The sequence below is a fragment of the Kogia breviceps genome, chromosome 18 (genome assembly GCF_026419965.1).
Source record: "Kogia breviceps isolate mKogBre1 chromosome 18, mKogBre1 haplotype 1, whole genome shotgun sequence".
NCBI classification, from domain to species: Eukaryota; Metazoa; Chordata; class Mammalia; order Artiodactyla; family Physeteridae; genus Kogia; species Kogia breviceps.
Window position 1 is genome coordinate 5,344,437 of NC_081327.1, and position 19,951 is coordinate 5,364,387.

A 19,951-nucleotide genomic window follows, 5' to 3' on the forward strand; every position below is an offset into this window, starting at 1 on the left:
GGAGGGGCTCTGTCTGTCTGTTTGATCGATCGCCCTGCTGGTTGAGATTGGAGGGAGGGTTACCCAGCAGTTACCCTACCCACAGGTGTAGAAATAGAGATCAGAGAGGGTGAGGGGTTTCCCTCAGGGGCCACCCAGGAATGGACCAAAGAAAGTTACTTATAACTGTAAAAAAATTAAGGCCATTTTTCTCCATCTGCCGCAACAGGGACACTGCCTAGAGCTTATAAGCTGAAATGGGGGAGGGCTGTGTGTGGACAGGATTGTTGGCTCCAAAATACCAAATGAAAACCGCAAAAGCAAAATCCACTACCATCTAGTTAAGTGTCTATAAAACGTAACATTCTTCCACCGAGCCAATTGCAACTTGGCCCAGCTGGAGTGGAGCACGTATTATATTTAACGTGGGGTGCGGGTTTGTTTTAATACATCTGCAATGACGGAGGGTGGGGTGCAGCCTCCGAAAGCAAGAGGACCCAGCCCAGGTCTTAAAATCGTTCCGCCCACCTCTCAGGTTCTGTCTTCACAGCCTCTCCAGGAGCTGGCAAGAGAATTTCTTCTCCCCAACGAACGGAAGGGAAATTTGAGGTGGGAGAGGGTGAGGGGTGAGCATTTGCTGACTGTCTATTGTACTGGGCTCTCCTGGAGTCCTCATCCTAACCCCCTGAGGCAGGGCTGTCACCCCCATCTCACAGATGAAGAAACTGAGCCTCGCCGGGGTCGAGTCTCTCGTCCCACATCACTGTGGTAGCAAGAGGCAGTGCCGGGGTCCGGGGCCAGGGCTGGCTGCTGTCAGAGCCCAGGCCTACCCCGTGGTCTTGCTTCACATCTCGTTAGGGGAGAGAGGAGGGTAAGACAGAGGGAGAACTAAGTGGTAAGAAGTAGGGATCGTCACTTGAGTTTTGCAGACGAGGAAATTGAGTTGGCTCAGATTTAGGAAGTCATCGGACCTACGTCACAGAGCAAGCAAGTGCCACGGTGGGATTCGGGGGGCCCTGGGGTTCCTGGCAGCCTAAGAGGCTGGCAGAAGGGAGTGGAGGGAAGGGTCAGCACCCTCCTGCCTGCCCCTTTGGCTGGCAGCAGCCCCACCTGTCTGGCGTCCCAGTCCCCCCACCCCGCTCCTTGGACTGATGAAGGGAGGGGCCCAGAAGGGGCCAGGGTCCCACCTGGGCTCGGGCTGTGGGGAGGGGGGGGCTGGGACAAGAGATACAGAGAGGCTGGGAGATGAGGAGGATGGAGACGGAAGTGGAGGGAGGGAGAGAAAGAGACAGGGATGGAGGCAGGCAGAGACAGAGACACAAAGAAAGACACAAAGAATTAGAGGAGATGTGCAGAGAGACACTGGGAGAGAAGAACAGAGTTAGACAAAGAGAAAAAGGCCCAGAGATACATAGGAACAGAAAGAAAAATGACACACACACACATACACACAAAGAATGATAGAAATGTGGGAGAGGTAAAGAGAGACAGGGAAGGATGCAGACAGACGGATGGACACAGAGGTGTGGGGAAACAGAGAAGCAGAGAGAAGAGGGGCTTGGGGAGGTGACAGCGGCAGGTGGGCAGCACTTCCAAGGCCCAGGGCTGGCCTGGGGAGGGCTCCCCCACACCCCGCCCCCAGGGCAATAAGGCAGGGTTGGAAAGCCCAGTCATCCTGGGCCTGCGGGTGGGAGGGGGGTGGTGAGGGGGCACCCCTGCCCGCCCGCCTTCCTGGTGCCTCCCGCTCCGAGACCCAGCCTGCTGCATCTGCCAGCGCTGTCAGGCCCCCGGGGCTCCAGCCCCAGAGCCGGTGAGTCCAGAAGGGAAGGGAAGGCTCCCCTGCAGGCACCTGCCCTACCGAATGTGGCAGGCCTCTGCCCCGGCATCATTTCTCCTCCTGCTCTGTACTCCTTGGGGTGGGGGGGTGTGTCTCTCTGCCTTGATCTGCATCTCCAGCAGCTGACCCGCAACCTCAGTGTCCTCCAACCCCACCTCCGGACACGGAGTCCAACCCTCCAGCCCCACTGCCGCTGGTCGGGGCAGCTAAGGGCACCGGCCCTTCCGGTGACCAGCCCTGCTCTGCGCTGTCTCACTGCTCTTCCAAGGGGCAGGGGTCCAGCAGGGTGGGGGCCCGAATGATGTCCCACGCTGAGCCCCCTACTGTAGCCCAGGCAGCCTTCAAAGGGCTCAAATCACCCTGGCGTGGTTACTGGATGGAGCCTGGTTCCCTTTATCCTCCCACCCCAAGTTGCTGGGCCCCAGCTCTCAGGTGGGCAAGAAGGAAAACGTTCTCCAAACTGCACCTACGAGGTCCCGTGGCTGACTTAAACAGAGCCAGCCTGTCGCTTGCCCTGGGCAGTGCCTTCCCAGCAACTTGGCTGTGAGAGGTTCTAACTGGGATTAGGCCCCTGCAAGGCCACCCTCCATACCAAAGATTTATTTTTAAAGTCTGGAGGTTGGGGTGCTGTGTGAGCCAAGGCATGCCTCACAGCTGGTTGTTTCTCCCTGGGGGAAGCCGGAGCAGGCATGGGGGAGACGGAGGGCATGGGGGAGACGGAGGGCACGGGGGAGACGGAGGGCACGGGGGAGATGGAGGGCACGGGGGAGACGGAGGGCATGAACCAGCCCTAAATCTCCCCGTGGAGTGATTTGGCCCCTTGTCCCTCCTTGTTCCCAGAAGAACCTGGGGGCTGCCCTCCCCCCCCTCCAGGCCATGATGATGCTACAGTTAATCATGTTTGCTCTGGTGACAAGGTACCGTGGAGGATGGGGGATGGGCAGGGGTCTCCCTCTCAGATCTCTAGGATTCCCCACCCTCTATGTCTAGACAATGACGGGGCTGATATTAAAAATATAGAACAACCATAGGGCATCTGAATGGATATATGAGCCATAACAGGGACGCCCCTTGCCTTCTAAAGGTGTAATCTCTTTAGAGCTAGAATGGGGAGAGGTCCCAGAGGGTCCCAGAGGAGGGACCAGGGCAGCTGGGGTGGCGTGGGAGACATTCAGAGAGCTCAGGAAAGTGGCTGCTGACCAACGGGTGTGGAGGGGTTTCAGTCATTTAATACCCAGCCTGTCCATTCAGTGCATCCCCATAGGACACCAGGCTGTGGTCCCCCCCCCCCATTCCTGGGAGTCGTCTCATGCCCGAGCCCCCTCTTTGGCCCTCACCCTCTGTAGGGCACGTAGCGGGAGAGACTAGGATCAACAGAGGATATGAGTGCTCTCCTCGTTCCCAGCCGCCCTGGCAGGCGGCTTTGTTCCAGAAGACTCTGTGGGCTGCTCTGTGGGGTAACCCTCATCGCCGTCAAATGGCCGCTGACAGCAGCCCACGGACACAAGGCGTGGGTGCGGGGGCAGGGGCGGGGCTGGGAGGGGGCTGGAGATGGAGAGATGGATGGAGGGGGGCTTGGGGGTGGGGAAAGTGGGGTCAGAGACGGGCACCGATGATGGGGATTGGGTTGGCATTGAAGACGGAAGGATGAATGATGTTGGAACTGGCCTGGTGTTGGGAACGGGGTTGGATGCTGGGCTGGCGATAAGCTTTTGGTGGGAATTGGGGATGAGTTTGGAGGCGGAGCTATGTTTCCTCATTCTCTTCATCTGGCCCCTTTCCCCTCCCGCCCCATGTCACTCTCCATTGCCTGTCTCTCCTTCCCCTGCCGTCTCTGACCACCATCTCTCTCACTTCAGCTGATATGTAGCTCATCCGGGGGTGACGCGATGGCTGTGAGCGCGCCCGAGCAGCCACTGAGTCCTCCCCCCACCCAGACTTCAACAGCAGCCCGCCCAAATTAACTGACAAGCAATACTGTCTTGATTAAGGCTCCTTTCCTTGGGACTTCCCTGGTGGCACAGTGGTTAAGAATCTGCCTGCCAATGCAGGGGGCATGGCTTCGAGCCCGGGTTCAAGCCCTGGTCCGAGAAAATCCCACATGCTGTGGAGCAACTAAGCCCGTGCTACACAACTAGTGAAGCCTGCGTGCCACAACTACTGAAACGGGGGTGCCTAGAGAGAGAAGCCACCGCAATGAGAAGCCCGCACACCACTGCGAAGAGTAGACCCTGCTCGCCGCAACTGGAAAATGCCCGCGCGCAGTAATGAAGACCCAACGCAGCCAAAAATAAATAAATAAATTTATTATTTTTTTAAAAAAGACTCCTTTCCTTATCTGTAAAATCGTGAACGGCGCTGTGCTGGACAACCTCTAGAGTTAACTGACTTCTCGCTGGAGAAGATGCTTCCCATATAGTCCAGAGCTCAGGGTCTCTTCTGATGTTCTGCCCACCTTGCAGGGGAGGTAGTCGGCATGAGCAGAAAGAGCCCAGAGCTGGAACTGGGTCTCTGGGTTGTTCAGTGGACTTGCTGTGTGACCTCCTGTGAGTCACCGCCCTCTCTGAACCTCCCATTCCTCACCTGAAATGAGGGAGCTGGCTGAAGTGACATTGATGCCCCTTGTGGCTTTTGGCCTCCTGTGATTCACGGGCCTGTGTGTCACCTGGAGACACGCAGATGGCAGGAAGTATGTGAAGTTGCAGGAGTCCAGCTCCTGCAGGTGCAGGAATACCCACGGGAGGGACAGCGTCGGCGAGGGGACGTTAAATAAATCAACAACACTGTGTGTGTACAGTCATGATCTCTCCCTCTGTATTTTCTCACAGTCAGATTTATATACCCTAAGTGATTACATCATCAGGTGTTTAACTAAAACCTCAGAAGATATTCACAAAAGATTGTACCTAATATTTCTAGATGTACTTTTAAAGTAATTCTAAAGGTTCTCAAAACATCATTGTTTTTTCTTAGAGTAGGTTCTATCCGTATTAATAACAAAGCCAAGCTAATACGTAGCAAGCCATTCAAAGAAACTATGGAGGAGGATGTTTCCTGAACTTTCCTATGTGTCCCAGAGGTCCGCATGGACAAGTCTTAACAATGTACCCCTAAATCATCTACAATATATTTCACAATTTAATCTGTCACTGTGTTCTTTTGGGCAAGAAGCCTTGTCTGAATGGACGAGTCAACGATTCCAATGTCGGCAGTCGACTCTGTATGATTAATTTATCCTTATACCAGAACCAACAATACCCATAATCATCTATTACTCCCATGTAGGGCCATTGTTTTTTTTATTATTGGTGTTTGCCATAGATACAACCCTACATTTCCAGGTTGTTTGTTTTTTCTCCCACCAGCCAGGGGCTGTTGTTAAAAAAGTCCCAATTCGTAGGTTTTGGTTTGGGAGGGGGAAGGGGATGTTTTACACGGTTAAGCTGGGGACGGGGGTGGGGGCAAATCCCCCGTGTACTTTTTCAAGGCAGAAGCACAAAATTACAAAACAGATCAGAAGAGACGTAGTCAGGTTCCTGGGCGCAGCACTGCCCTGCAGCGCTGTCTTGGTGTTGTTCCGTGACCCTGTCAGGGCACAGAGTCTCCGGGTTGGCTTGCAACGTGAAGTGACCACACGTGGGCTGGTTGCTGGGACACACAGGACGCTACTCCGGCCGTGGATGAGGGCTCAAACACAGAGCATCCCTCTGGGCCTGCATCTGCCTCTCCCCTCTCTGTGTTTTCTTTCCCTTGTTTGTGTGCGCCCCTCTTACTCCTACTCTTTCCTTCAATCTACCTTCTCTCCCTGCCTCCCTCCTTCAGGGTCAGCATTCTGGCCTTTCTCATTATGCCCCTGTAGGTATGCACGTCCCTGCTTACTTATTTTCCTCTCTCTCGCTTACAATCATGTGTCTCCGACACTATCCCCGCGACCCCCACGGCCCCTGGGGATGTGGCACCCTCCTTCCCCATCTGCGAAGACTTCTTGGAACAGGGACCTGGGGAACCTCCACGAAATCCATCTCTAAAAAGGGTGTTTCGGGTACTGGGAGCAGCCTGTATTCCCGGGCCCCTCCCACAGCAGGAATCTGGGGCCCAGGTTGGGTGCCAGCTTCACCCAGGGTGTAATTAGGGAGAGGGAAAGGGAGGAGGTAGATCCCTGGGGGGAGGGTGGGGACACGGGCTCTTCGGGGTTAAAAGGGAGGGCCTGGAAGGGGTCCCTGGGCAGAGGATTCCGGAGGCCCACACGGCAGGGCTGAGGCACTTTCTCCCTCCACGACACGACTCCCAGGTGAGCGGCGCGCACCTCGCCTTGTTTGGGGTGGGTCGCGAGAGCACAGGTGGGGACCCGCGGGTAGCGGGTAGGAGACTCGTTCCAGCCTTAGTTTCCTTACGTACGGGACGCACGTCGGAGCCTCGACTCCCCAGCCCACCTGTGAAGGTGGGCGAAACCCGAAGCGCCGAGAGGCTGGCAGCCGGGACGGCCTCGGCCAGGAGGGGGCTCCCCTCGGGCGCAGGGAGGGCAGGAGGCCGCCAGGGCGGCGTCATTACGGTGTTTGCGCCCGTTACGCCTGCTCAGGCCCCGATCGGCCGTCTGCCGAGCCCCGCGTTTGTCGGCCTCAAGTTAAACGGGTCCCCGCGGGCTGGGGTGGCCCAGGATGGGCGGACGGGCGTGGCAGGCTGGGGTCTCTAACCCGGCAAGTGTTTTGAACCGTCCCCCGGGCCTCCCCACCAGCCTAGGTCCTGGCCATGAGACCCTCACACCTCCACCTCTCCGCCGCCTCCGGCCCTTGGGGCCTCGAGAACCTTCTGCTGCCGCTACTGATGACGCAACTCTGGGGTGAGGCCGGGGACAGGGTTCGGCGGGAGGCGCCGGACACCGGCGGCGATGGCCGAGTGGGCTCTAATCACCGAGCCCCGCTCACTTCTCCCCGCCTTGGGACCCCAGCACTCAGCCCACAGATCCGGAGAAGCCCAGCCCCAAGTCAGACCCGCCCCCTTCTAGCTCCGCCCTCGGCATCCCGCCCCCTTCACGCTTCCGGGATCCGTACTCCCTTTTCTTTCTTTCTCCTCGCCGCGTCCTTTCCCCGCCCCTTCTTACTTCGCCCTAGTTTACCCTAAGTCTTGCCTTAGAGTGTTCTGCCCTCGCCCCTTCTTCGGGCGAGTTGCGTTATTCCCACCCCTACTTTCACCCCCGAGGAGCTGCTTTCTATCCCCGCCCCTTTCCGCCCCGCCCGCCTTAGCCCCGCCCCCTTCTGACCGCTTCCAGCTCGGCAGCGTCCCTGCTCCTCCAGACCCGACCTGTTAGGTCTCCTTACTCCATTCTTATCCCCGCCTTCTTGCCCTTTCACGCCCTTCTTCTCCGCCCACTTCCATTCGGTTCCTTCAGGATCCCCAATTTCCACACACACCCTCGGGTTCAGGCTGTGCCCCCCCGAAGCCCCGTCCCATGGCCGCACTCGGATCCCAAACCCAGTGCTTGCCCGGCTGTCCTGCCTGCTCTGATCTCCACCTCCTTTCTTTCTCCAGTCGCGGAGTCTCTGCTGCTCCCCGGAAACGACAAGAACTCGCTCTCCGTGGCCTCCGCCGACACTTGCCCTCCTAGATCGCAGCCCTGGCAGGTGTCTCTCTTCGACGGCTTCTGGTTCCACTGCGCCGGCGTCCTGGTGGACAAGAGTTGGGTGCTCACGGCTGCGCACTGCGGGAAAAATAAGTAGGGAGAGCTCCTCAGGGACGCTACGGAGGGGGCTGTGGAGGCAGACCCCGGGGAGGGGGCGGGAAGGGCTGGGGCACTTGAGGGTATGGAACTGCCAGCTCGATGTGGGGTCGGTCCTGGAGGGCTTCCTGTAGGAGGAGAGGTGGGGTTGTGCTGTGGCCACGAGGGGGCAGTGTGGTCTTTCTCAGCGTTTCTGAGCCCATCCAGAGCCACTGACCAGCTGATTCTGCTAGGGTTCCATTTAGGAGTAGATAGTTGTGTGCAGCAGACAGAAGTCAGGATCTGGTGTGGTTAGGACTTCAGAGCTAAAAGAAATTGTTCATCTCACGAATCCCCACTGAGGGAGGGAGAAAAGCGTAGGTTTAACAAGGTAGACGCTCTGCCCTCAATTCCTGCAGAACTTAGGGACCCGAACACCTGATCACTCTTCCCCATGTCCCCCCAGATCAGGTCTCCAGCTCCCTTCTCCCCTACCCACTCCTCCCTCAGACCCAGGAGTCCCAGCCCCCAGGCCCCTCCTCCCTCAGACCCAGGAGTCCCCGCCCCCAGGCCCCTCCTCCCTCAGACCCAGGAGTCCCCGCCCCCAACCCCGCCTCCCTCAGACCCAGGAGTCCCCGCCCCCAACCCCTCCTCCCTCAGACCCAGGAGTCTGGGTCCCCAGCCCTCTCCTCCATCAGATCCAAGAATCTAGGCCCCCAGCCCCTCCTCCCTCAGACCCAGGAGTCCCAGCCCCCAGGCCCCTCCCCTGCCAGGACCCAAGTGTCTGTCTCCACCCCACTGCCTGTACCCTCCTTCCCAGGGACTCAGGCTTCAGTCTCAGTCCCAGTGAAGGCTTTGCATCCATAAGACTCTTCCCTCCCCAGGCCTCTGTGGGCTCGAGTTGGGGATGACCACCTGCTGCTTTTCCAGGGAGAGCAGTTCCGCAAGACCACCCTTCCTATTATCCACCCCAAGTACAAGAGCTCGGGCCCCATCCTGCCCCGGCGAACAGATGAGCATGACCTCATGCTGCTGCATCTGACCTGGCCCGTTGTGCTGGGGCCTCGAGTGCAGCCTCTACGCCTGCCCGATCACTGTGCCCAGCCCCGAGACCAGTGCCATGTCGCCGGCTGGGGCACCACAGCCTCCCGAAAAGGCAAGAGCTGGGGGCCTTGGGGCCTGTATCTTGGGGAAGGAGGGCGAGGGGCCTGGACTCCTGGGCCTGAGGGGGGGGGGGGGTTTGGGAGCCTGGGGCCTGGGTTGGGAACAGTCTGGACATGTGGGCTCCTGGATCCTGGAGGACTGGGGGCTGGACCCCAGGATTACGTGATGTTCTCTCCCATCAGTGAAGTACAGCAAGAGCCTGAGCTGCTCCACGGTCACTATCCTGAGCCCTGAAGACTGTGAGGTCTCCTATCCTGGCGTGGTCACCAACAACATGATGTGTGCAGGACTCAGCAGGGGTCAGGACCCCTGCCTGGTAGGAACTGGCCAGAGAGGGCCTCTGACTCATGGGAGCAGCATATGGGGAGGTTATGGGAAAACAGACATCCCCAACCCCATAGGCACTCCCAGCCCAATTTCACCCCCACATCCAGCACTATCCCATTCCTACCCCAACATCAACCCCATGTCCAACTCTACCTCCTTCGGTCCACCTTCTCCTTGGGCCCCACCCTGTCCCCAAGTCTACTCTCAAGCCCATCCCCAGCCCTAACACCCTTCCCACCCCATCCTCGGCCACATTCCCATCCTCAAGCCATGCCTAAACCCCTACCCCAGCCCTATCTCTAGATCCAGCTGCATCCCTCACCTACCAAGAACTACAATCCCAGCTCCATCGACTCTCCATTCTCATCCCCCATCCAAGGCCCCCAAACCCCAAGTCCAGCTCCATCACAACCCCATCCCACCCTCATCCTTATCCCAACCCAGCTCCAACCCTACCCAACACCTCCCTTCCCGTCACTACCCCAGACCCCCAAGTGGCAGCCTTTCCACTGGTGTATTTATTTGATCTCTTCTTCCTCCCACCCCCAGAGTGACTCAGGTGGCCCTCTGGTCTGTGATGAGACCCTTCAGGGCATCCTTTCATGGGGCCAATACCCCTGCGGCTCTGCACAGCATCCAGCTGTCTACACTAAGATCTGCAAATACCGCAGCTGGATAGAGAAAACCATCCGCTCCAACTGACCCAAAGGCCCTGCAACTGCTTCGCCATCTGCCCTCTTCCTCCTTCCTCCCCTCCTTCCCCTGCAGACAGCTGGACTCTCCCCCTACCCCACTCAAACTTCTGTCCCCCATCCACACCTCTTAACATCTCTCGTCTTCCCTCCTGCCTCCTACCCGCCTCTGTTCTCTGCCCGCGTTGAAGCCAAGATGCAGAAAGTGGTGGCAAAGTTTTGCTCATGAGCAGCGAGGAAGCCGGTGGTCACTAGTCTCTGAGAGAAGTTATCAGTCACCCAACCTGGCTTCCTCCACCACTCCCCGCTGTGTGACCTTGGGCCAGCCAAGCACCTTCTCTGAGCCTCAGTTTCCTCACCTGGAAAATGGGAACAATAAAGTGTGTACCTCATAAACGTGTTATGAAGAGACTTATAACGTGTGTGTAGATGGTTGTGGTAATTGTCATGCAAAGTACTAACACAGTGGGTAGTGAGTTCTGATTAAATGGCAACAGGTCCTGGTGGGAATGTGTGTGATTTTGTGTCCTGGGGAGAAAAGCACAGGGGTAGCCTACCATCCCAAGCCCCCATACCGTCCCCATCCCCATCCCTCAGGGCTGATGGGAGAATTACATTCCTCGGCTTCCTGTCCAGTTCCATGAAGCACCTCTTAACCACTTCGTTCTTCCCTCCCACTGTTTCCCATGTCTGGGTCTACCCAATACCTGTTCCTCCTGTCCCAGGGGGAACTGGGCTGTCTCTGAGTCATCTGGTACCTTCTGAACCCCAGTTCCTGGGGCCACTGGAACTCAAGGGACCTCACCCTGCATCCACCTCAGCCTCAGTGAGCCCATCTCCATCTCACCATCTCCGTCTCACCTCAGTGAGCTGGACCATCTCACCGTCTCCATCTCAGATGGACCATCTACATCTCACCTCAGTGAGACCACTTTCATCTCAGTGAGACCAGAGAAACTCACCCCACTTCAGGTGCCACGTTTATGCAAAGAAGCCTTCTGAAATGTGGGGGAAATTTTTTGGTTTCTTTGTTAGATCCATCCCCTTCCCCTCATCTACTACCAGCTCCAATTCCAGCTCTACCACATCTCCGTTCTCATTCCCTGGTCCAACATCCAGACACCCTACGTCCAACTCCACCCCCACCCCCATCCCAAACTGGCTTGGAAATTTTGTCCTGAAAATTGGGAGGAGCGGTTCTTGTCCTCTCCCTGACACTGTCCCTGTGTAACTATTCCCATGCTGGGGGCTATTATACACAGAATCCAGGCAAAGCTAACAGAAGTTTCAGCGTCTCCCCTTAGCTCAGACTTTGGAGCGGTAACATAAGCAGAACACACGCACAGTAGAAATTTTCCATCCAGCACAGTTTGTTTGGTCCACTCAGCGCCACCCGCCTTTTTTTTCTGGCGAGGCTTGTGGGGTTTTAGTTCCCTGACCAGGGATCAAACATGGGCCCTTGGCAGTGAGAGCGTGGTGTCCTAACTACTTCCCTGTTCCCCTTTCAAACACCTATTTATTTAATTATTTATTTTTAAATACAGTGTTTCAGTTTCATTTTATTATTTCTAGTTTTAAATATTTATTTATTTATTTATTTTGGGCTGCGTTGGGTCTTCATTGCTGTGTGCGGGCTTTCTCTAGTTGCCGTGAGCAGGGGCTGCTCTTCGTTGCACGGGCTTCTCATTGCAGTGGCTTCCCTTTGTTGCAGAGCATGGACTCTAGGCGCGCAGGCTTTAGTAGTTGTGGCTCGTGGGCTCAGTAGTTGTGGCTCGTGGGCTCAGTAGTTGTGGCTCGTGGGCTCAGTAGTTGTGGTGCACAGGTGTAGTTGCTCTGTGGCATGTGGGATCTTCCCACACCAAGGCTCGAACCCGTGTCCCCTGCACTGGCAGGTGGGTCCTTAACCATTGGGCCGCCAGGGAAGCCCACACCGATTTATCGAGCACCTGCTGTATGGCAGGACCCGTGTTGGGTGCCGCGAACACGGTGGTGAACACACGGTCCCTGCCCCACACAGCCCACAGAAGACGGGGGCACAGGGCTTGAGCAGACACAGCACAGCTCTCTTCCGCTGACTATCCCCCCACTCCTATTAGCACACCCAGGAGACATCAATCAGGCATATCAGCTGAGTTCATTACGCAAGAATCAGAAGCGAAGTAGGTAGGAACTTAAAAACTCGATTCATTTTTTTTTTTTTCTGTGCTCGGGCCTCTCACTGTTGTGGCCTCTCCCGTTGCAGAGCACAGGCTCCCGACGCGCAGGCATAGCAGCCACGGCTCACGGGCCCAGCGGCTCCGCAGCACGTGGGATCCTCCCGAACCAGGGCACGAACCCGTACTCCCTGCATCGGCAGGCGGGCTCTCAACCACCGCGCCACCAGGGAAGCCCCCTCGATTAATTTTTAAAGGCAATTCACCCATTCCTTTAGTCACATCATAAATGTTTACTGAGCCATGTCCTGAGCCAGGTCCTGGAGATGAATCACAGTGAGCCCTACCTACAAGAAGCTGCTAGTCAGGTCTGGAAGCCTTACTTTCTTGTCATTCGGGTCTCCATTTAAAAGTCACTTCCTCGAGGAGGCCTTCCAGGATTGCCCTGGCTAAAGGGGTCTCCCCCTGTACTCCTCCTCCCTGGCCACTAATCCATTGCTCTGTTTATTTCTTTTGCAGCACTTGTGGTAGCACAAATGATCTCATTCATCTGTTTACTCCATAATGACCTGTCCCCTACTTCCCCTCACCCAGTCAATGAGGGCAGGGACTCTGATTTATTCACTGTGCTTTTCTAAGCACCTGGTCTGATGCTTGACACACAGAAGGCATTCAACACATTGTTGAATTAACAAATAACACAAACCGATCAGTGCTGTATCAGAAGGAGGCATAGGGTGCCCCAAGAGGGCCTCAGGACTCCTCCTGAAGGAATCAGGGAAGGCTTCTCAGGTGAGGGGAGATATGCATGGGGTTTTAAAGGATCAGTAGGAGTTCACCAGGAAGAAAATCTATTTCTGTAACTCACTGTGTGACTTGAGCCAAAAACTTGAATGCTCTCTCTACCACAATTATCCCCACTATGAAATAGAGATTGGTTAGACTGTTGTGAGAATTAAAGGAGAAAGCATACGTGACATGTGGAGGGGAGGAGATGGGTGGAGAAAACCAGACCATGTTCTCAGGACTTAGGCAAGATACGGCGGCATTAAGAGAATGGGGAAAGTGCTTAGTTGCACCTAGGTTGGGCACCTGGATCCTTGGGGTGGTGAGGATGTGGAAAAGGAAGCAGGTTATGACAAGAATCAGTTAACCCAGTTGGAACCATGCTAGGAGAGGCCTCTGTCCTCGCGGAAAGGGGCCCAAATCCCCAGTGCAGGGAGGGCTCTGTGGGTGTGTACACACGTGCAGCTCTCTTCGTTGTCTCTGCCGCTCCAGACAGTGTTTCGGTCTCTCTTTCCTTATCTCATACCGCACCCGTCAATGTCTTTATCTCCCTGTTTTGTGTTTCTTTTCTTTCTCCCTCTTTCCCGGCCTCGCCCCCTCCTGCCTTCTTGCTTGCCTTCTTTGCTCTGCGTCCTGACGCTTTCTCCCACTCCTTGCCTGACTTCTGGCAAGTCCTTCTATGTAAACCTCCAGCCTGCCCAGTCCTTGGTCCCAGCCCGCTGCAGCTGCATTCAAGATAAACTCGCTTCCACGCCAGGACTCCACCTGAGGGATCTCCCTCCTTTCCCTCTTCCTCCTCCAGGCCTCAGGATATCCTGTATCTAGATGGTGTAACCAGAAGTCAGGGTTACTGAGGGCTCCTGCCTCCGGTGAACCCCAGAAGGACTATACAGCCCAGAGCCCCTGCCCCATTTAGCGGGATTCCCGGATGCTGCAGGCCACCAGCGCATCTTGACAAGTGGTCCCTCTGTACTGTCTTCCTTCCCAAGGCCCCCAGTCAAGGCTCTCGGGCTTCTCCCTCCCCCTGGGGTATTTCCCAACCCAGATTAATCACCGAGGCGGCCCCAGGGAGGAGGTATATAGTATGGTTTACTATAAAGGAGCACAGACTTGGAGAGCAGGCCCGAGGACCCAGGCACTCTGCAGACCATGAGGCTGCGATTCATCTGTGCTCTGCTTTGGCTCCTGGAAGGTGAGGTCCCTGCCGTCCTGCCACCATGCTGCCCCCCCAATGCCCCCCGGCGCCCCTCTACCATGCTCTTTGTCCCCCAGGTGTCCACTCCTGCCCTCGGGGCACCCCAGCATCTGTCCCCAGCCCTCCCACCTGGCTCTTCACTAACCCTACTGCCTCTCACCCCCACCCCAGGGCAAAGCTGGGCAGACACCCGGGCCATCGGGGCCAACGAATGCCGCCCCAACTCGCAGCCCTGGCAGGCCATACTCTTCCCTCCCAACTATCTCTTCTGCGGGGCGACCCTCATCAGCGACCGTTGGCTGCTCACAGCTGCCCACTGCCGACAGCCGTGAGTGACCTGGGCCGGCCCCTCTGGGGAGGGGCTGCAGGTCAGGAAAGGAGGAGAGGGCAAGGAGCCTCGTGGAGGAGGGAGGGAGCGAGCTGTGGGCAAGGAGGGCTGAGCCTCCATTTCTGTTCCCCAAAGAATGACGAAATGCCCACTCTCCAAATTCTAGCGTCCAAAATAATCTGTTTCTAAGAGCGTAAATCTTGCAACTTAGACTCTTAGAAGCCTAGACTCTGACCCAGAAAAATCCAGAGTTGTAGGATCCTAAAATCTTGGATCCAGGAGATGTTCCATCAGCTTCACCAAATGGTAGAATCCTAGATTCAGAGACTGGTAGACTCTCAGAAGCCTGGAGCAGCGCTGTCCAATGGAAATATAGCCCCAATCACGCAGGGAAGTTTAAGTTTTCTAGTAGACACATTAAAAAAGGTAAAAAAGAAATGAGTAAAATTAATTTTAATCATAGGTTTAACTTGCCATCTCAAAATATTATTTCAACATGTAATGATCCATTTTTAAGTACTTATGAATGACATGGTTTAGTCTTTTTTCTTTTATACTAAGCCTTCGAAATCAGACATGTATTGTACAAGTATGGCATAGCTCAATTTGGACTAGCCACATTTCAAGTGCTCAGTAGTTGTGTTGGATAGCGCAACCCTAGAATCTTAGATTCAGGCTGTTCTAGCTAGGTTCATTGAGTATAGAAGCTCATAGTCCTAGAATCTCTGAATTACAGTATCCTAGAACACTGTGATCCGTAGAATTCTAGAATCTCGAACCAAGAGAATTCTAGAAGCTTATATTCATACATGTCTAGAATCTGGTGGATGTCGTATCCCAGCGTGCTATCATTCAAGATTTCTAAAATCCCCAAAGTTTTAACCAAGAGAATTCAAGAGTTTCGGACTATTCAAATCCTAATCCTTACATTTCTAAAACCAAAGATTTCTAGAATTCTAGCATGATGAAATTCTTGTCTTATTATCCCAGAATATTAGAATTCTAGGTTCTTTGTTTCCTAGATTTCATTCAGATAATCAGAAAATCCTAGACATTTATTTATTTAATTTTGGCTGAGCTAGGTCTTGGTTGAGGCATGTGGGATCTTCGTTGCAGCATGAGGGATCTTTTTTTTTTTTTTTTTACTTGCAGCATGCAAACTCTTGGTTGTGTCATGCACGTGGGATCTAGTTCCCTGACCAGGGATCAAACCTGGGACCCCTGCACTGGGAGCACGGAGTCTTAGCCACTGGACCATCAGGGAAGTCCCCCAAATCCTAGACTTTTTGATCCAGAGAAATCAAAAACATTGAGAATCTCGAATTCATAAGATTCTAGAACTTGAGCCTCATAGAATTCTAAAATTGTGGATTTCTAAGGTGTTAGAATCTCAGAATTCCAGAATCTTAGATTCTGGGCATTCTAACAGAATTCTAGAATCTACCTGACGCAGAAGTTCTTTTTATGTTATCTGGGCAAAGGGACCATCCCTCCTGTTTGATATTCTACCCTCTAGGAATAAAGCACAGAGGCTATACAAGATGCTGTGTGAGAATTTCCCATCATGCATCACTCTATGCCGGAGCCTCCTTTGGCTCAGGCCTGTACAACAGGCTGGGCAAACAACGTTCAGATTTCAGCCACAAAGACGAAGAAGGGGAGAAGCAGAAATATGGAGGTCCAAGAGATTCAGGAGCAGCAACAAGTTGGGGCTGGGAGGTGGGGTTGGGACTGGTTTCCCAGACACAGAACCAAGGCAACAAGGTGACAGAGAGGGAAAAGGTAGAAATAACACCTCATACGCCTCAAACCCTGAGTTCTCAGTCACTAGCCTCATCCCTCATGTCAGAGTCAGAGTCTGGCCGATGGACATATAGACCCCTTGAGGGTCCCCAGCTATCCAGGGCATGAACCCAGAGCTGAACAAGTGGACTGGGACTGCAGTGAGAGGGCTTGAGGCTAGACCTCAGGAAGAGATGCATTGAGAGAGGAGGGATTGGGCAGACAGGAAAGCCTGAGCCTACAGATGACCCCAACTTGAGGATGTTTCCATATCCCACCCCTTCCATACACACACACACCCCAACACACACAGAGCCGCTCCCTCCAGAAACCAGCAGACCTGTGGGGGCAGAGGGTGGGGGTGTTTCTGCGCGGTAGGTGGAGCCTCCACCTGTCTCCATGGTTCCAGGGGACTCAGGTCACCACTAAGCCTCCAGGTGGGGCAGAGAGGAAGGTGGTTTACTTGACATGGGGCTAGGAAGAGGTGTGAGCTTTGGGGGAGAGCTACAAAGTTAGAGGCAGACAAAGCGATGGAGTAGGAAGCAGGGGCCCAGGGAGGATGTGTGTGCCTTGCTTAAAATCACACAGCACTCTATGTCACATGAAGACGATAGAGGCCCAGAGGGGGTGTGTGCAGAGTCACATAGCATCCTGGTGGGCAGACAAAAGAGGACAGGGTCTGAGAAGACACCTCACCTTATCCCACCTTGACCTCTGGGTCCTGTCCAACAGGTTTATATGGGTCCTACTCGGCAGGCAGCATCTCTGGAAACGGGCGCTTCAGGAGCAGCGGTTCGTGGCCAGAGACTTCTTCCCTCATCCTGAGTTCAACCCGGACCTCCGCGTCCGAGACCACAATAATGACATCATGCTGATTCGTCTGCCCAGGAAGGCACTTCTGACACCCGCCGTGCAGCCCCTCAAACTCAGCCAGACCTGCGTCTCCCCGGGCACCCAGTGCCTATTCTCAGGCTGGTGGGCCTCACTCAGTCCTACGGGTACAGCCCTGACCACCACACACACCCTATGTTTCATGCCAGGGGTCTGAATCCCCTCTTTTTCTGTCTCTGCTTTTGCATCTCTATGTTCTATCTATCTATCCATATATTTCATCAGATCTAAATGCTATAAATTATAAGATGCATCATTATTCTACAACCCGCTAAAAACGAGAAGAGGAAAAAAAGGTCCCGTCTATCCTTGTATGACATCATTTACTGGAAGGCACATCCTGATTTCACAGATGTTTAAATGTGAAAATATATGCATCTTAGAATTGAAATAAGGTCTACGTCACTCAGAATCACAAATCAGCAAATCCCTTAGTCAAAACTGGCCTCCCACAGCAGTACTGGTTTGCAAAATGTCTTGAAAAAAAAAAAACCCTCAGTTTGTTGCTGCCAACAAACTGAGAGATTTTCCATCAAAGCCAAGTTTCTGGATTCGCTTGAAAAATTCCAGACGGGCAATGCTGGGTTCATATTTCTAAAATAATGACCATTTGGGGGCAGAATCAGTGGAGGCTGCCCCCTTCCAACCAGACACGGGTCCTGCGGTCCACTGCAGGTCACCTCAGGGCTGCTGTTGCCCTACAAGGCCCCTCCCCCCACTTTCCCTCTATTTCTGTCCGGTCTCTCTGAATCTGTATCTCTGTCTCTGTCAGTGACCATCTCCCTATAAATGTCTCCTCCCCTTTATCTCACTGCTTTCTCCCTGGATATCTCTGGGTCTGTTTCTGCCTATTTCTTCATTTCCTCCTCTGAGAATGCCAAGGTCCCTCTTTCTCTCTGTGTGAGTTACATACGTATCTTTCCTTGTCTCTTGACTCTCTGCGTCTTTCTCGCTCTCTCTTTGGCCCTTTTCCCAACATACCCATCTGTTTCTCTTCCATGCTGTGATTCTGTTGCTTTGTCACTTTCTCTTGGTTTTGCCTTTGAGAGTCTTATGCTGTGGCTCCGTGGGTCCGTCTTAGGAAAGCGGGGAGGGGGGGATGCTGAGTGCGATGGAGACAGCTGCTGATCTTTTATGGACCTCTTTCCCCAACAGAGAAGTTCCCACTCACGCTGCAGTGTGCCGACGTCAGCATCCTGGAGCCCAGCCTCTGCCAGCAGGCACACCCGGACCGAAACACCTCCGGCATGCTCTGTGCCGGCCATTGGGACGGCGGCCGGGTCCCCTGCCACGTGAGCCCTCCTCTGGGAAGGAGAGGGGTGGCTATACTGCAGGGATTCCAGGGTCCTGGGGGAGAAGGGAGTTGGGGCCCCAGACTTCCTGGATCAGAGCAAGGAAGGAGCTGGGGAAGCTGGGTCCTGGGAGGGGGTGGGACCAGGGCCAGGATTCCTGGCTCTAAAGGAGGAGGGGACTGGGGGTTGGACTCTATGTCCTGGGGAAAGAGGGGCCCACAATGCTAGGTCCTAGGGGGGATGTGGGGGCTATGAGCTTTTACTCCTGGGTCTGGGGGAGGAGGGACTGGAGACCTGGACTCCTGGGTATTGTAGCAAGAGGCGAGTGGGAGTTTCGGAGGGGAAGGGCCTTGTGTCTTGTCCTGAGTAGGCTGGCCTAACAGTGTCTCTGCTCTTCTTCCGCGCACAGGGTGACTCCGGGGGCCCCCTGGTTTGCGATGGGGCCCTGGCGGGTGTGGCGTCCGGGAGCTCGGAGCGCTGCTCCAGCCCCCAGAGCCATGGTGTCTATGTTAGCGTGTGCCGCTACCTGGACTGGATTCGAAAAACCATGGAGGACAACTGAGCCCTCGCGCCTTGGACGACCAGGAAAGGAGGGTGGGCGCAGGCCACGAGGGCTGGCAAGGCTCCAGCCTCTAGGGTCTCCGCCGTTCTCTTCGGCTGGCCTGGACACACCTTCTGGATATTCAAGTTCCCAGCTTCTGGGTATTCATTCATACCCGGTCCCCGAGAACTTTCTGAATGCTGGCGGGACCCAGATCGGGAGAAGGTGGGAGAGATTCTCTGTCCCCTCCGATCCAAGGGATGATTTTCCATTAAACGCGCCTCCCTACTGCCTGTTTTGTGAGCTAAAGGATGGGGAACGGGTGCGCGGTGGAGGGCAGAGAGGGAAGCACCACCGCGTTGCAATTCCCCATAAGCCCCGAGTAGGTCGGCCCTATTGTAGCAAGGCTCCTGGGTTCTGCTTGGGCTGGTGCCGTCGCGCCCAGGGGAAGGGGAAACCGGGTCCCAGCGCCTCCCAAACCTGCCTTTCCGGCATCTGGACCTGTCAGGGGGCAGCCAGTGGGCCGGGCCCATCAGCCCTCAGAAGTCGGGACCGAGAAGACTGACTTGTCTTCCATTCCAGGTTACTGGCAGCCCCCTCCTCCCACAAAAACCCAGGCTCCAAATCACTCCTTCCCCAAAGAGTGACGAATGCAGCTGCCAGCTCCTCCCTCAGACCTCAAATCCGGGCCTCCATCCCCCGCCTCCTTCTGACCCAGCAGTCCCGGGCCCCCGGCCCCTCCCCCCTCAGACCCAGGGGTCCCGGCCCCCGGCCCCTCCTCCCTCAGACCCAGGAGAACCGGCCCCCGGCCCCGCCCCCCTCAGACCCAGGGGTCCAGGCCCCCGGCCCCTCCCCCCTCAGACCCAGGAGTCCCGGCCCCCGGCCCCGCCCCCCTCAGACCCAGGGGTCCCGGCCCCCGGCCCCTCCCCCCTCAGACCCAGGAGTCCCGGCCCCCGGCCCCGCCCCCCTCAGACCCAGGAGTCCCGGCCCCCGGCCCCGCCCCCCTCAGACCCAGGAGTCCCGCCTCCCGGCCCCGCCCCCCTCAGACCCAGGATCCAGGCCCCCGGCCCCTCCCCCCTCAGACCCAGGATCCAGGCCCCCGGCCCCTCCCCCCTCAGACCCAGGAGTCCCGGCTCCCGGCCCCGCCCCCCTCAGACCCAGGAGTCCCGGCCCCCGGCCCCTCCTCCCTCAGAGCCAGGAGTCCAGGCCCCCAGTCCCATCCTCCCTCAGCTCCAGGAGTCAGCGGCCCTCACCCCCTCTTCGCTCGGACCAGGATGTCTGGGCCCCCA

At 55.7% G+C, this 19,951-nt stretch overlaps 2 protein-coding genes across 2 annotated transcripts; both read left to right on the forward strand.

Moving 5' to 3' along the window:
* The first annotated feature begins 5,942 nt into the window (after positions 1 to 5,942).
* On the forward strand, positions 5,943 to 10,094 carry LOC131744639 (kallikrein-10). The gene is made up of 6 exons (XM_059044303.2): positions 5,943 to 6,107; positions 6,552 to 6,656; positions 7,346 to 7,529; positions 8,396 to 8,667; positions 8,858 to 8,991; positions 9,552 to 10,094. The coding sequence occupies exons 2-6, from the start codon at positions 6,566 to 6,568 to the stop codon at positions 9,702 to 9,704; spliced, it is 834 nt and encodes a 277-aa protein (XP_058900286.1). The 5' UTR covers positions 5,943 to 6,107; positions 6,552 to 6,565; the 3' UTR covers positions 9,705 to 10,094.
* Positions 10,095 to 13,782: 3,688 nt separating this feature from the next.
* LOC131744642 (kallikrein-9-like) lies at positions 13,783 to 18,771 on the forward strand. The gene is made up of 5 exons (XM_059044307.2): positions 13,783 to 13,825; positions 14,000 to 14,156; positions 16,671 to 16,936; positions 17,985 to 18,121; positions 18,531 to 18,771. Exons 1-5 carry the CDS (start codon positions 13,783 to 13,785, stop codon positions 18,681 to 18,683), a joined length of 756 nt encoding a protein of 251 aa, XP_058900290.1. The 3' UTR covers positions 18,684 to 18,771.
* The last annotated feature ends 1,180 nt before the right edge of the window (positions 18,772 to 19,951 follow it).

Excerpts from the sequence above, each read along its gene's own strand:
- LOC131744642 (XM_059044307.2), top strand. The coding sequence starts at position 13,783 with ATGAGGCTGCGATTCATCTGTGCTCTGCTTTGGCTCCTGGAAG. Across the intron at positions 14,157-16,670 it reads GCTGCCCACTGCCGACAGCC|GTTTATATGGGTCCTACTCG; the intron begins GTGAGTGACCTG and ends CCTGTCCAACAG. Across the intron at positions 18,122-18,530 it reads GCGGCCGGGTCCCCTGCCAC|GGTGACTCCGGGGGCCCCCT; the intron begins GTGAGCCCTCCT and ends TTCCGCGCACAG.
- LOC131744639 (XM_059044303.2), top strand. The coding sequence starts at position 6,566 with ATGAGACCCTCACACCTCCACCTCTCCGCCGCCTCCGGCCCTTGGGGC. Across the intron at positions 7,530-8,395 it reads GCGCACTGCGGGAAAAATAA|GCCTCTGTGGGCTCGAGTTG; the intron begins GTAGGGAGAGCT and ends TTCCCTCCCCAG. Across the intron at positions 8,992-9,551 it reads GGGGTCAGGACCCCTGCCTG|AGTGACTCAGGTGGCCCTCT; the intron begins GTAGGAACTGGC and ends TCCCACCCCCAG.